Source organism: Suricata suricatta, chromosome 3, assembly GCF_006229205.1.
Source record: "Suricata suricatta isolate VVHF042 chromosome 3, meerkat_22Aug2017_6uvM2_HiC, whole genome shotgun sequence".
NCBI lineage: Eukaryota > Metazoa > Chordata > Mammalia > Carnivora > Herpestidae > Suricata > Suricata suricatta.
The window spans coordinates 128,599,281-128,614,961 of NC_043702.1; the positions used below are offsets into that span (position 1 = coordinate 128,599,281).

At 45.4% G+C, this 15,681-nt stretch overlaps 1 protein-coding gene across 2 annotated transcripts in view; it reads left to right on the forward strand.

The window, feature by feature from the left end:
• Nucleotides 1-103: 103 nt before the first annotated feature.
• Nucleotides 104-15,681, forward strand: part of FAM20B (FAM20B glycosaminoglycan xylosylkinase) — a 37,923-nt gene continuing 22,345 nt past the window's right edge. Inside the window, exons 1-2 of one of the 2 annotated variants that reach the window (XM_029935142.1) lie at nucleotides 104-3,370; nucleotides 11,842-12,342. In XM_029935142.1, the coding sequence (XP_029791002.1) occupies nucleotides 11,966-12,342 (377 nt within the window). In that variant the 5' untranslated portion in view covers nucleotides 104-3,370; nucleotides 11,842-11,965. Of the gene's footprint in view, nucleotides 3,371-8,140; nucleotides 9,895-11,841; nucleotides 12,343-15,681 lie in introns of those variants that run through there. The other variant, XM_029935143.1, reaches the window with a different exon arrangement.

Sequence of the window (15,681 nt, forward strand, 5' to 3'; positions counted from 1 at the left end):
CGGTCTCTCGGGATCGTGCGCCCCGCACTCGGGCACAACTTAAGGAAATGATACGGTAGTCCAGAGTGGGTTGCGCTTGAGATTTCATTTCCGGGTGTGTGGGCCCTGCGATTAAAAGCGAACCGAAACGTTGCCATTCTTGATGGATGGGAGCGGTTGTCAAGCTGCGCCCTTGATTGTGGGATCTGATAAGAGTTTCGTTCTAAGCAGGCTTCTTGTTGTCTGCAAGTCTTCCGGTAGGAAGAGAAAGGGTATAAGGATGTTGGAGGGAAAGTCAAGAGGACGGGGCATGATTGTTCGTTATGGAATTTTAATCCTTTGAATGGCTATATTATCAGTTAGATGGGTGAGGAGTGTATAATTTAGGAAAATTAGAGATTCCCGATACTGCGACTTTGAGCCTAGGTAGGGCTAGGTATCCGTATCCTCGCCACCCAGTTTCCCTCTGAAGATTTGATTTCTCACCTTGAAAAGGCAAGAGGAATGTGGGATCTTTCAGCTTTTAAACTGTAGGACTTTATAGGTTTATATATGAATCTGGTGATTAAGATTGATACTTGCTAACTATTCCTATTCTCGTATTATACATTAATGCATACATTTCATTGGGGTTGCTTTTACAAATTGAGTTAGAGACTTCACTGTGCTTATTTCTTGAGTGTATGCAGAACCTTCCAGCAAGGCCTTAGAGCCCCTCCACATATGTTATTTATCAGCAAGACATGTCTTTGGGAAACTGAGGTACAGGTGTTAAAAATGCTAAATCATGTGCCAAGACTCAGAGCCAGCCTAAGGTAGGTTTAAAATTAATGTCCTGTGTTAATAACTTTTCTGAAGTTTATCAAGTTGTTGGACTTTGGTCCCTTGAACCCTACAATGAAATCAATCAACAGGAGGGGTTTTCATGTGTCAAAGTGCTTATCAGAGGAGAATAAAAAAACACAAACAAGTAATGCAGATTCTCAACCTCAGTCACAATAAAGGGCGGTGATAGAATGGTCGTAGCAAAAGATGATCAAGAAATCTCTGCGCCCACAGCTTTTCTTCAGTGTGCCTCGTGAAAGTGTGGCGTTGACTTGTTCTGTTGTTTCTCTGAGCCTAGTAGGAAAATAGCTATGATTTGGTTAAAGAGTGAAAACTTGAAAACACATGCCCCGCTTTTCTTTCTGGGTACTTTGAATTAGGGAACAAACAAACAAATCACTGTTTTCTATCATCTAATCTTAGGTGTCTTTGAATTATTTTATGTTGAGTTCCTAATTCTTTGACTCTCAGTCCATTCTCTTGATTTCCATTTGTACACTCCAGCTCTCTCACATGCCCTTAAAGCTTCTTCTTTTTATCTTTTCTGAATTTTGAATTTCTAAATGAAATTGTTTGTTCGTTTGTTTACTTGCAGGGCAGACTTGAGCTTCTCACACTGTGTGTGACCATCATTTTCAGTGGTGTAAAGTCCTGAAGCCAGATACTGCAGCTCTTGAACTGTTAACTTTTAAAAATAGCAGCCACTGTGGTTGTCTCTTGATGATTGGTGCAATCTCACAATAGAAGCAGAGGCTGCCCTTTGTGTTCTGTGGCCAGGGTTGCAAACAATAAAAAGGAGACAGCCTTCTGAAGCTGATGTCGGGTCACCCTGGGAATAAGTGCAATGTGGTTTTGTAGATTGAGGCAGGACGTATAGTTACAATGAGGCACTGCAGTTTGTTGTAATCGTGGTGATAATAGGCATACTTTTCTCTCTGCACCCAGCAGCGCACAGTTGTGCAACAGAGTAGATGTGCAAGAAATAGTTGGTGGTTGAACGAATGAATGAATGGAAAACAGTATGAAGTAAGGGGAAATACTCTAGTGTATACATTGTTGAGTTCCTCTTTTTGTTAAGGAAAAGACAAGAAAGTGTTTCAGATTACTGCTGAAAATTGCCATGAAGGTGAAGGTGGGTATCGGTACAGGGTGTTACTTGTTGGAACGGCCTTGAGATTTGATTCTGTGATTGTATGCTGTTCTAGCCCCCTGCAGTCTCTGGGCAGCCTGTGGTACTCCGGTCAGGTGCAGCTTCACACACTTGCTCCTGCAGCCTTCTCTGGCTAGACTAACTGAGCAGTTGGATTGGTAGTCAGTATTTTTGCTTTCCTGGAAGCACTGGAGCTCTTGGCGATGGCCTCGCCATTACCCTTGATCTTGACTGTCCATCTTCTCATCCCTTACGGAGGGTGATGGGAAAGGAGAGCCGTCCCTCCTGAAGCACTTCTCCAGCAGCTCCTTATTCCAATCCTATATTAGTTCTCCCTCTTTTCCTTCCTTGAGCAGCCTCTGTGACCCCACAGGGCTAATGAATTCATTAGCACAGACTTGGGGAATGGAAGACCTTACTTTGCAACTGAAAGCAGCTTATGAGCGGCTTAGAACTTATAAGGTCTGTGAGCTTGCTAGAGCCCTCTAGGAGAGAATATAATGCAGAGATCTCTCTTGTGATTTGGTCTCTCCTATGCAAAAGCGAAAAAGAAAAGAGAGGCCTAGCTTGATGAGTCTTGAGGGGTGCATATGTCACCCCAGTAGGAGATAAGAAGTGGAGCCTGATGCAGGAAAGAGTAAGCTTTGGTGTGGTTTAGAGTCTGTGCTTTCTGGCGAAGTCACAGTCCAATGGAGGTTTGTTAACTTGGGTACACGATAAAAGGAGGTCAGGGAACATGAAATCATGAGTGTGTAATGGAACAGGTACAGGGATGAGTCCGTGATGGAGCAGGGCCTGGAAGCGATGGAAATATGTAGGCTGTTTGCCCTACTCTGCATTAATTCCTGACTCTGCCTTTAATAGCCTGCCTCTTCTTTCACAGGCGGGAAGTTGTACTTGGGCTGTTGTTAGTGTCTCTGCCGCTGTCTTGTAAATGGGCAGCTTCTGGTCTTCTATGGAGAAACGGCCCCGGGTAACTCTGCTTCCTGATGGGATGTGAAGCAGCCACATGGGCTTCTCGAGGGTCTGCCGCCTCTCTGTTGGTGGATGGATTTGGGACCCACGATGCTACTGCCCAAAGGCCTCCTGTTGTTAACGCCTCAGTTTCTCATTTTTGGTTTAGATAACGGACTTGCACCCTCTCAGGGTGCACTTGTTTTGTGGTTCTTCTGCAGGAAAGGGAAGTACCAGCGGAGGTTCTCACTCCGGAAAGCATCACCAGGGACCCCTGAAGATCTGGCTCCAGCCCCGTCTCGTGTCGTTCTCGGCCAGTGTCTGGGGCCCTCTCCAGTCTTCCTCTCAGCATCTGCAGACCGCCTTTGCTCCCAGCCCCAGCCAGGGGCGGGCACAGGCTTGGTCGTAGCCGTTGCCTCGAAAGGTGGAAGCAGGCCGAACGGCGCAACACTTTAAAATTGGGTAGATAAGACCAGTGTGCATGTTGATATTTCTGCTTTTTTTTTTTTTTTTTTACTATGCTGTGTATCTGAATTCGTCACAGGACTTTGTTTCTCTGTGTCTGTAAAAGAGGCCATCTTTAGAGCAAGGGGCTGAAGACACTTTTATAGCCATGCAGGTTTCCCTCCTTGCTCTTCGCACCTTCTATTCCGTGGGTATCTAAGGAGTGGCCCTCCCGCACCCTGCACTGTGCCAGCTCGTGGGGAAGTACAAAGAGGAAAATAGATCCCCTGTCCTCTAGAAGCTCACAAAATAGTGGAGGAGACAGGCATGCCAAAAAATGTGTGTGTGTTTATATACATATTTGAACAAAGGGATCGTGCCTGGGGCCACTCAGCCTCAAGTCAGCCCAGACCTGCTTGGGGGTTCTACTGTTTCTAGAGTGATCTGTGGCCTGTCAGCTTGACACCCCCAGAATGTGAGGTGTTATTGTTGCATAAAGCTAGTACACCTTTCCAGAACTGTAGTGAATGGAGCAGTACAGACAGAAAACAGGAAAATCTGAAGGATAACATTGTATTCTTTGAAATTCCGTATTTCCACACAATCTGGGAATTACGTTCTGTAATAGAGCCTTCAGTGGTGGTTACATACTGACAACTGAGCAGTGAGATAAATACCTAGAACTTGGGAAGGCTCATTTTACCTGGCCCATTTGAAGCAGAATGCAGACTCTTAGGTATTTCCAGAGTTTCTAGATGAGTGAACACTGCCCTGTGTTGGTGTTTTTAGAACAACAGCAGGAGGAGCTGAAGAATTTTTCTTTTCCTTTTTCAAGGAATAGGGTTAAAGGGTTGCTCTAAATCAAAGTTTAAATGGCACAGGTTGTAAGAATGGAATTTTTTCCAGAGGGCACAAACACTATTGCCTATTTCATTTTTGCTCTCACACCCAGGAAGAAAGGCCACCTTCATGCTCCCCTAATGCCTAGTGGTCATATTAGTTAGCTTTCTTCATGGGACACTGTTAGAGGAGTTCACATAGGGATTGTGAGTTTACAGATCTGAATAAATGTGTAAGTGGAAGTGAAAACAGTGGGGGAAAAGTAATACTCAGAGCAATTTGAACTATGGGAATTTGATTTTCTATAGCTTTAAGTTACTCTTAAGGCCTGTCTTAAGAGCTTTAGGACATGCCATGCTATGATCTTTTTTTTTTTTAAGTTTACTTACTTATTTTGAGAGAGGGAGAGCGAGCACAAGTAGGGTAGGGGTAGAGAAAGAGAGAGAGAGGGAGGGCGAGAGAGAGAGAGAGAGAGAGAGAGAGAGAGAATTCCAAGCAAGCTCCATGCTGACACAGTGCAGAGCCCAACATGGGGCTGGAACTCATGAACTGTGAGATCATTACCTGAGCCGAAATCAAGAGTTGGATGCTTAACCAATTGAGCCACTAGGCTCCCCTTAATTTTTATTTTAGAGAGAGAGCACCAGTGGGGGAGAAGGGTAGAGGGAGGAGAAGGAAAGAGTCTCTGACCAGGGCTCAATCCCATGCTGGGATCATGACCTGAGCCAAAATTAAGAGTCACATGCTCAGCGGAATTGAGCCACACAGGTGCCCCCAAAGCTATCATCTTTAAAACAGAGAGCTAATTTTCCAAATTGAAGAGGAATGTGAAGACATTTTATTTCAACCTTGTTTTGTGGAATAGACTCACTTAATGCTTCCCATTATTGAACGTGGTAGAGGTGAGGTTTGTAGAGAAGAGAAATAGGAGGGTCTGTTAAGTGACAGCTTCCCAGTCTTCTGCATCACACAGCGCCCACTTTGAGGATGCCTGCTTGCTTATAGTCTCAGCTACTCTTCAAATTGAGGGAATTTGGTTCAGGAATATAAGACCACTGAAACTCTCAGTAATGTGGCTTGTGAATTCAGCCCCTGACTCTGCAACCCAGAAGACAACATAATCGGGATGATTTTCTTTGTCATTCTTTCTCCTTTCAGGAAGTCATCTTTGGGTTTTTGATCTTACAGTAATAACTAACAGGTGATCACTATGGGTCGCCCAGGCAGTAACTTTAGCACCGTATATGTGGTAATGTCATTCATTTTTAGCAACTCTGTGAGTTAGGCAATAGTGTTCTTACTTCACTTTTCATTTGAAAAAAACTGAGGCCAATAGAGGTTAGGCATTAAATCACTTTCCCCAAGAGCCACAGTAGGTGGTAAAGTGGCAGTCTGAATCCAGAGCAGGGCTCTCGCGCCTTCTGCCTCAAAACAGTTTATATTTAGAATAAGCAGCTATTTCTTTTTTTTTTAATTTTATTTTAATTCCAATGTAGTTAACACTGTTGTATTAGTTTCAGGTGGAAGTATTAGTGATTCATCACTTCTGTACATACTCGGTGCTACTCCTGATCTCCATCACCCGTGTCACCCATTCCCTCACCTGCTTCCCCTCTGGTAACCACCAGTTTGTTCTGTAAAGTTGAGTCTGTTTTTTGGCCCCCCGCCTCAGCACATGTTACATGTTCATTTGTTTTGTTTCTTAAATTCCACACACGAATGAAATCAGAGGGTATTTGTCTTCAAGAAGTTCTTTCTTAGGCAGAGAATTAGCAGAAAAAGGAAAACTTTACGTAGATACTGATGAATAGTATTTGGCATTTTTGGTTTAGTTGAAGGCTGCTATTTGACGGTAAGAGAGAAGAAGATGCTCTCGAGGTCGACAGTGGGTGGTAGCGAAGGAACAGGCTGGTTTTCTGGGGGGCTCAGGATTTATTCGGGTGGTAAACACTGGATGCTCCTGGTATTGGTGGTTTTGACTTCCTGGATAGAAAGAAGCATACGGTGGAATGATTTCCAAATGCTCTTGATTTTCCTCAGAACTGCCAGTGACGGGCAAGAGAGACTGCACGTGTTTCTAGGGGACAGGTGGTAATAATGTAGCACAGTGCCCTGATGAGACACAAAAGGACATTATATCAGTCTTAGCCAGGTGAAAGTGGGTGTGTTTCTAATATTTTTTGTGCTAAAAGGTTGTGATTTTTCCTATTACTTATGCTTTGGCTGCCGCACGAATGGTAGGTTTTAGACACTGGGCGTGTGTAGTTGTGTGAGGGTGTGAGGTTAGTACCCATTGTTCTAAAGTCTGTAAATGGATCTTAGTAAATGATCCAGTTCAACTCCCATTTTTTTTCTCGTGCTACCTTAAAGGGACCTTAATTCTCTGTCTTCCTAAGCATCTACCATGAAGATAAATAGAAATGGTGTGTAACACTCATAATGAATTTGCTGGTCTGTAGAAGGCATTAGTAATCATTTATAAATATGACCCAACAATTGAATAATCCAATGTTTGTATTTAATGATTACTTTAATGTTTCCCTTCCGCCTGAGAGGATTGTTTTTAGTCACATGATTTATTTCCCTGTGTCTTCTCCCTCGATATTTTAATGTCTCCAGAATAGTTGATAAATCGAACAGAATGCATGCGAGAATGTTGTCTTTTACAAACTACCCTCAAGTGTAGTCGCTTAAAATAGTGATTTGTTCGTTCTTACCATTATGTAAGCCAGCCGGGTTCAGCTGGTTGGTTGTTCTGCCCATGAGGTTTATAGACTGAGATCACACGTGTGACCCCCATTTGACTGGGACCTTGACTAGAACTGGGATGGCTTCACTTCTGTTTTGGGCACGTGAGCTGGGGTGACCAGAATAGCTAGGTGCTGGCCAGGCCCCTCTCCATCTTGGTCCTTCTCATTTAGTGGTCTAGCCCAGGCTTCTTTACACAGTGTATGGGTCCCAGTTGGAAGCTGCCAGGTCTTTTAAGGGCTTGGCCTAGCCCTGGCACACAGTCACTTCACCACAGAGCCAGCTCAGGTTCCGGGGAAGAAAAAATAGATTCTGCTTCTTGATGGGAGGAGTTGTTGGTGTCTGTCTTTATAGATAATCAACCAAAAACTCTTAAGTAAATTCAGGTCTTACCTCTTCTTATCCCCACCAGACCTTCAGAGCTTTGCTGAAACCTGCAGTTACTAAAGAAGAAGTTCGTAAAAGGGTTCTTGTAATTCCTCCTCAACATCAAGGGCGGGGAGGTTATGTGAGTGTATATGATTATACATTATATAATAAATTCCACCTCCTTTGCCTGAAATCTCCTTTGTGAATAGCCTTCTGCATGCAATGTTCATACTGTGTATTGTGAGTACTTAATACTCACAGGCGTGCTACATTCTATTTATGTGTAAAGAATGTTTTTAGACCTTTGAATTGAAACCATAAGAAAAGGTTATTAGTAAAACTTTCACCTTTAGTTACTCTGCACAAAGCTTGGAATTTCTTCTCCGTGACCTGTGGAGAAACAGTGTGAGGATGTCAGTTGATCAGAGGGAGATTCAGGGGGGCACAGCCACCAGTAAGACTTGGAACCTCACTGGTGGCTCATGGGTGTTCCTAAGGTAGGAAGTGAGGGGCCAGGCATTCGCAGGTTCCTCAGCAACCGAATAAATTGAGTGTTATCACGCCATGACATAGACCCGTCACTGCCACGTTTGTCTGCGTAAGTCCCTCCTGACATCAGCTAGATTCCCGAGTGGAAGACTTCATACTGAGACCTCACTGTTTTTCTGTGGAATTTCTCTCTCCTCCCCAAAAACTCAATAGTCCTGAGTTTGTCCTTATAAAACACTTGTCAATTATATAGCATGGTGTGTGTGTGTGTGTGTGTGTGTGTGTGTGTGTGTGTGTGTGAGAGAGAGAGAGAGAGAGAGAGAGAGAGAGAGAAAGAGAGAGAGAGGAATGAGGAAGTAAACGAGCCTCCATGGCAAGCCTCATTTAGCTGATGGAGCTGCGGATGACACCAGGGTTCAGGAGGAAAATTCCTTCTAAAGGTCTACCTTCCAGAACTCCAGTCTAAAAGCTATGCCAACTTTTAGTGTGAAGACTACCATTTACGTTGCCTTTTTTATATTTAACGTTTTTTGAGTTATGTTATTGCCTTAAGTCTTATTTGTTCTTTGAGGTAGGCTCTGTTCCACATAACAGAACCCTTAAAATAAATGACCAAAATATAAACTGGACAGTGTTACCCTGTTGGAAGCACTTATGGGAGGAGGTGAAGGCATGGAATATAGCCAGTGCTCTTGCTTTAATTTCCTTAGTGTCTGAAATGGGATATCTTCTTAGAAACCCAGTTTGCAGAGAGTGTGGTTAAGTGTTTCCAGTAAGAGCAGAGAGTACAGCATGGAAACCCTGTCTTGGGTCTCCTCCTCTCTCAAGCAGGTAGGGGTGAAGGGGATCATCATAAAGAGTACATGCATCTCATACATTTTTCTGGAATAGGAGAGATTTTTTTTGTCGAAATTCCACTATAATCTCTATATTGTCGATTTCTTAAATATGTTTGTGCTTGCCCTGTGGGCTGAAGGAATAGCATCTTTCCAGCTGAAAGAAAGCCTCTTTCTGAACGGTCCGTGTTTCTTCTGAAAAAGAAACTATCCCCTGAAACTACCAGCTAACCCAAGTAGGTAGAGTGTCATGTCTCTAGAGAAGTAGATTGCCAAAACAAAGAGGATGGCAGATGAAGGAGAGCCAGCATTAAGGGGCCGCACACTCATGTGATATGAATCACATGTGATAGTACACATGTGATATGATGTGAACGTCAAAGGAGATTGACACCAGAGTCCCAAGATCCCAAGTGGTTTGGTCGGTGTAGGTGAATAAAGCGTCCACCTTACGCTGCTGGGTACTGTAGGGATCGCAAAGACAGTAACGATCACCAGGGAGCCAGGTTTGGAGAGGGCAGTTGAGAACTACGCGGCAGAAGATACTAGGTGGCAGCGTGTGGTGAAGGCGTGCTCTAAAGGAAGACGGTTACTGCAGGGTGTGAGGAGGGGCCAGAAAGGCTTTGGAGATGGTCCTCGAAAGATAGATTAGGCTTTAAACAGGAGAACACGGGGACAGAGGGTAAAAGCAAGAAGTCTTTTGAGGGAGTCACTGTGTGAGGAGTGACAGGGCGAGGTCAGCCCCACACATGGCAGGGAGGGCAGAGCCTGGTCATGGTCCGTCTGAGTTGAAACTGAGGAACTGTGCTGCCTGGCAGAGTGAATGGGTGCGAGCCGTGTGGGGTATGGCTCTAACGCCGTGCTAGGGAACTTGGGGACATCAGAAGTGATGTGTAATTAGGCAGGTCATTGTGGCGCGTCCCCTGGTCTGCACCCGAGATCCTGGAGGCCCAGAAGGCAGTTCTCTCTGTGATTCAGTAGAAGGAGGTGAGCCCTGAGTTACGTTGGTGGCTGTGGGAGTGAAGGGCACCTGTCCTTGCTCTGCCAGGAGGTGGCTGGGGACTGGTCACAAACATGGAAACTTGTTTGGCCTCTTCTTGGAGCCTGCGCTCACTCCTGATCTGCAGAGGTGAACAGTGAAATGACGTAACAGCTGAGTCTTCCTTTGTTCACCTCACGCAAAGCCCTCTCCTAGTTGAGTCGGCAAACTGTTTGCAGCCCTGAATTGCTGAACGGGTGCTTCTGAGGCCTATTCAAAAGGTAAAGAGATTTCCCAATTTAAAAGTGCACAAAGCCTGCGGAATGGGATAGTTTGTTTGGTCTGAATTTTGGAGCTGCTGGAACTTCCTATTGCTTTAGTGACTTAGCATGGTTAAACAAACAGAGCTCAATATCCGTGGCCTTTATGCAGAGTGGTTAGGTAGGGTAGGTTTCTGTAGCACGAGGGAGGAGTTCGGACAAGTGAAATGAGCAGCGGCCCTGGAGGTTTGGGGGGTGACCAGACTTCTGTCCTGACGGACAGCTGCCCCACTGGCCTCTCTGTGCCAGGGGTGCCAGGCCTGCGGGTGGCTGCGGCTGGAGGTACTGAGGAAGGGATCACTGACACAGCCAGACTTCCTTCTTCCCTTTTGTCACGCAGCCCAGACGGGCGCCGTGGAACAGCCCGCTGAAGGAGTGAGGATCACCGCAGGAGTCGGGTGGCATAGGTCGTGCGGGAACCAGCGGTCTCCGACTAGCACCTGCCCTTGGCAGGAATCCCAGAGAACCGCCCTGCTGAGTTTCCCACCAAACTCGATGCCATCACAATTACATTTTGGATGCACTTGAATTGCCTTTGCCTCAGCTCACAGTGTTGCGTGCTCCCTGGGAGAAGGGAGCTGAAACAAAGCAGGTGGCTGGAGATAATTAGAATTGGAACTTGACTCTCACTTTCCTCTTCTTCACCAAAACGAACAGCAAAGGGGAGGTTAATCACCAAGAACGAACTGCCTGGCAGCAGGCTCACCACACGGTGTTGCCCTCTGAGCACACCGTCGCCCTGGATCGCTGTGTTTGGGTGGCTTTGCAGCTGTTAATTAGGTGTGGGCTCCAGTTCGGGCGGGTCTCAGCCTCATGTTGCCCTGTCTTTTGTGTTGGCCTGATTTCTTCGATTAATGGTTTGAGTTGTTAAATGAATTGGAGGGTGAAGCCACACCCTGCTATCTTCTTGTCACATTCGTCTTAGCCAGTGCTGTGCTGTCAGGAGGCGTACAGCTAGCAGGCTTGCGCATGGAGTGGAAAGCCACCTGTCCGCATGCAAATGAGACCGCACCGTATGCTCTTGCAGAAGTGTCGTGTGTGGGATCTGTTAGCTTGGGAATCGACGAGAGCATGGTCAGCCCCACACCGGAAGCGGTGCTTGTCCGTGTCTGTGGCACCCATATCTCTTTGTTACGTGCCTGACCAGTCCAGACTTCATAATGTTGCCATAGTACCACGTTTCATTAGTGCTCTGGTCATGTTCTACTAATAGCCAGATGGCATAGGGATGTGTTTTTACTTCATTTAATTTGTCCAGATTTCATTATCCCTCTTTTACAGGGATTTTAATTTTGAAAAATAATTAGTGGGAGCCTGATTAAGCAGAGGTTCGTGCCTGGGCATCGTATTTAACTGTGTGAGCAACAGATAATGACACACCCAGGCTTGCTGAGGGTTTGAATTTGGAGGAGTTACTGCTCTCCTCTTCATCCTCTTTGGCATTTTTAGGAGTTCCTGACATACAGCATGTCATAAAACTTAGAGAAGTTCTAGAGAAAATAAGAACTGGAAAGTTATCAAAAACTGGTAGGTTTGGATGTTCAGAAGTCCTTTATGGATTTTGAAAGGTAAAAATGAAACTTAAGGAGTTACTCACATCTTAGTGTTTTCCTTTCGTTGTGTTCTTTCCCACTGTGTTGGTGTTTTGGAATTTGTAGCCATTCACATGGCCCCTAGATGGGTCTGCACCTTCTTACAACAGAGGAGTATTTGCTTTAAAATTTTCATTGTACCTGGTGCTTACTTGTGAGGTCCTTCCCCAGACTAGTCAGTTTGAAATTATTGGGTCTTCTCAGGCATCGGATTAGCAAGGATAAAGGGTGAGTTACCTATTTGAGGCATGCAAACGACCCAGGGCTGGAAGGACAGAATTTCTGACTGAATTCTGCTTTGTACTTGGGCTTACAGGAATTTTGGGAGGTGCTCCTGTGAAGAAATGGACCAGTGTGCGTAACCATGGAATCTCCTCACTAACCTGCTCTCCTTGAGAAGTGAGAGAGAGTGGGTCAGGGGAGAAGGAAAAGAGGTCACCATGAAGCTAAAGCAGCGAGTCGTGCTGTTAGCGATTCTTCTCGTCATCTTTATCTTCACCAAAGTTTTCCTGATTGACAACTTAGACACATCAGCTGCAAACCGAGAGGACCAGAGGGCTTTTCACAGAATGATGGCTGCCTTGCGGGTGGAGCTGGTGCCCAAGCTGGACCACACCTTGCAGTCTCCCTGGGAGATCGCAGCCCAGTGGGTGGTTCCTCGGGAAGTGTACCCAGAAGAGACACCGGAGCTGGGGGCAATCCTGCATGCCATGGCCACCAAGAAGATCATTAAAGCTGATGTGGGTTTTAAAGGGACACAACTGAAAGCCTTACTGATACTTGAAGGAGGACAGAAAGTCGTCTTCAAACCTAAGCGGTAAGTCTTCACCTTGGGAGTTATGTGTGCTAGTTGGTTGATTCACATAACATGGGATTTGTAGAAGGCTGTTCACCACCTTCTCTTGGTGTTCTCTCCAACAGCTTGAGAGGAGCAGATGACAAGATCTCTGAAGTAGTTTCTAGCTCTTAGTGTTCTGTGACTCTCTGAGGGGGCAAATTTGTAGGAACATATTTTGGTCCTGTATAAGACTGAATATTTTACACTTAAAGCTCTCCTTGATTTCTAAATTTATATGTGCCGTGTGCCAGATGTTAGAGATACAAAAGGAATTGGTTAGGGAATAAGTGACTTGTCCCGAGAAGTGTGCAGTTAGAGGCCGGATAAGCAAGCACATAATAGAGATGTGGTAGAGTAGGAGTTACCCAGAGCTGGAGTGGCTTTGGACAGGTGACTAATGTCTAAGGACCAAAGCTCTGATTTTTTCACATGGGTTTTGTTTTGATTTTATTTTAATTAATAAACTTTGTTTTTTGGAGCAGTTTAGGTTTATAGAAAAATCGAGGGCAAAAGTACAGAGTTTGTCCCACCGCCACCCCCCCTCGTTTCCCTATAATTAATTTCCATTAGTGTAGTACGTTAATTGTGACTGATGACCCAGTGTGAATTTATTAACTGAAGTTCACCGTTCACAGTAATGTTCGTGCTCTGTGTGGTACGTTCTGTGGATTTTGGTAAGCCTCTAATGACGAGGGTCCGCCGTTACAGTGGCACACGGAAGGGCTCCGCTGCCCTAAAAACCCCGTGTTCCACCTGTTCATCCTCCTCTCCCCGCCTCAAACTCCTAGCAACCAGGGATCTTTTTACTGTCTCCATAGTGTTACCTTCTCTAGAATGCCGTCTAATTGGAATCATACCTTTGGAGCCCTTTCAGGGTAAATTCTCATACTTAGCAAAATGCATTTAAGTTTCCTCCATGTCTTTTTGTGGGTTGATAGCTCGTTTCTTTTTATTACCGAGTACTATTCCATCGTCTGGTGGTACCACAGTTCTCCATTTACCTAATGGAGGGCATCTTGGTTGCTTCCACGTTTTGGCAATTGTGAATAAAGCTGCAGGTTTTGTGTACAAGTAAGTTTTCAGCTCATTTGGGTAAATACTAAGGAGCATGATTGCTGGATCATATGGTAAGAGGATGTTTAATTTTGTACAAATCTGCCTTCCTAAGTAACCATTCTATTTTACATTCCCGCCAGCAGGGACGGAGCGTTCCCATTACTCCACATCCTCACCAGCATTCGGGGTTGTCAGTGTTGGGGATTTTGGCCATTCTGATGTGTGTAATGCTGCCTCATTGGTTTTTGGTTTTTGGGTTGTTTTTGTTTTTTGTTTTTGGGTTTTGTTTGTTTGTTTTTACATGTTTTAAAGGAGAGAATTGGGCCATTTTAGTTACTTCAGTCCAAATCTGAAAAAGTGAGCTGAATTCTATGTTGTCAGACAGTGATCCCTTGGAGACTTTTCTAAGGCTCAACAGAGATCATTTGTTTGGCAATTCTACAGTATAATTAATGTTTTAAAAAGTTTTCTGTGAGTACATGAATTTGAAATAGGTTAACATGTTGGTGAGTCATTCTTTTGCCAGGAATTAGTTACCAGTGAATTTTCTCCCAAGTTTGTAATGTCTGAAATTTTCTGCATATCAGACATTTTTCTCCTTCCTTAATAGAGCTTTTTGAGAGAATTATAACAGATACTATCTTTGGGTCTCTTGCTGGTGAGAAATGAAATATGGGGTGAGGGTGTACAAAATTCAGCTGTGATAAGAGTAGTTAGCCTAGCTGTCTTCATGACCCAACCATCAATAGATAGCATACTTCAGAGAACGAATATATTGGGATCCCAGAAATGGAAGAAATCTGTATTTACCTGGAACTGGGAAGTGTGATGTATGGAAGATATGGAAATTAGGAAAGTAAAAATACAGCATGCTTTCGGAGAATAGAAAAGTCTGATGGCAGGTGATGTGGAAAAAGTATGGTTATGTGGGTGGGCCCTGCGGTGTAATTTCCATTGAATGCACAACACTCGCCAGGCTCTATGCTAAGTGCTTTTGTATCTCTCAGTGCTTTTAGCCTTCATCACGACTATGGGCAGTTACACTTCTAAATAATTTTTTTTTTTAAGTTTATTTGAGAGAGTGTGAGCAGTGGTGGGGCAGAGAGGGAGAGATAGAGAGCCTGATGTGGAGCTCAAACCCATGAACCACGAGATCATAATCTGAGCTGAAACTTAAGGTCGGAATCCCAACCGACTGAGCCACCCAAATGCCCCTACACGTCTTATTTCTAGAATAAGACACTGAGGCTGAGAGAGAGTAACAGACCTGACAAGGTCACCTCCCACTGACTGGCGTTTGGATCTGCGTATGAGTGGCTGGGGTTCCGCCACACACGTGTGATTCTCTTAGTTTGCCTGCCTTCCCCTAAATGTGATGACACAGAGCACCCGTCATCAGAAATCACTAGTTTAGTTTGGAAATGTAGTCCTTGACCTCTTGGTTTATGGCCTGGGTGATCAGCAGTATAAGCAGAGTAATGGAAAGAAGGCAGGCTAAAAACAAGTGAAATTGGCACAGAGATGAGTTGTGGGCATTTCATGTTTAAGAGGAAGGCCCCTCCGTACCCACCATGTGTACACTGGGGGCTTAGTGGTCAGATGCACCTGCAGGAAGCGGGAGAGAAGACGGGTTCCTGGTAGTGGCACTGTTAGCATTGGTCCAGGCGCTGTGCAGGTAGGCCCGTGGCGCTCAGCCAGGGGCGAAGTGGAGGGAGGGGAGGCCCAGCCGGTGACTGCACGAACTCACCTGGTCACTCTTGCTTCCTGTCCTATTCGTACCACCACTGCAGCCTTCCCCTTACCTTCCTGAAGGCCACTGTCATTCCTCCTTCCAACACCCATGTTAGCACTGTGTTCCCAGCTTGAAAACATTCAGGGGCCTCCCATTGCTCACCAGACAAAGCGCAGCCTGCACAGCCTAATGGTCACCCCTCGAGGTCTGGTCCTCCTCTCTGCACCCTGCCAAGCTATTCCCCACCTCCTGGCTGCTCCTGCCCACTTGTGTCCCCAGGGACTGTCCTCCTCCACTTGCGAGGTGCACGGCCTTGCCGGGGGGGGGGTCCCACTCTTAGTCACAGCATGCACCCACCTGTGCTGGTCACACCTGGCACTGTCACAGGCTGCACAAGGTGGGTGTACATTCAAGTGTCTGTAGACATTGACTCTGGTCCCGAGATACCCAGCAAATTGCTCTTCTGACCCGGGGGCCTCAGAGGCTATTTAGTCCTAGTGTAAGCGCAAATTAATGTCCTTGGTCAGACT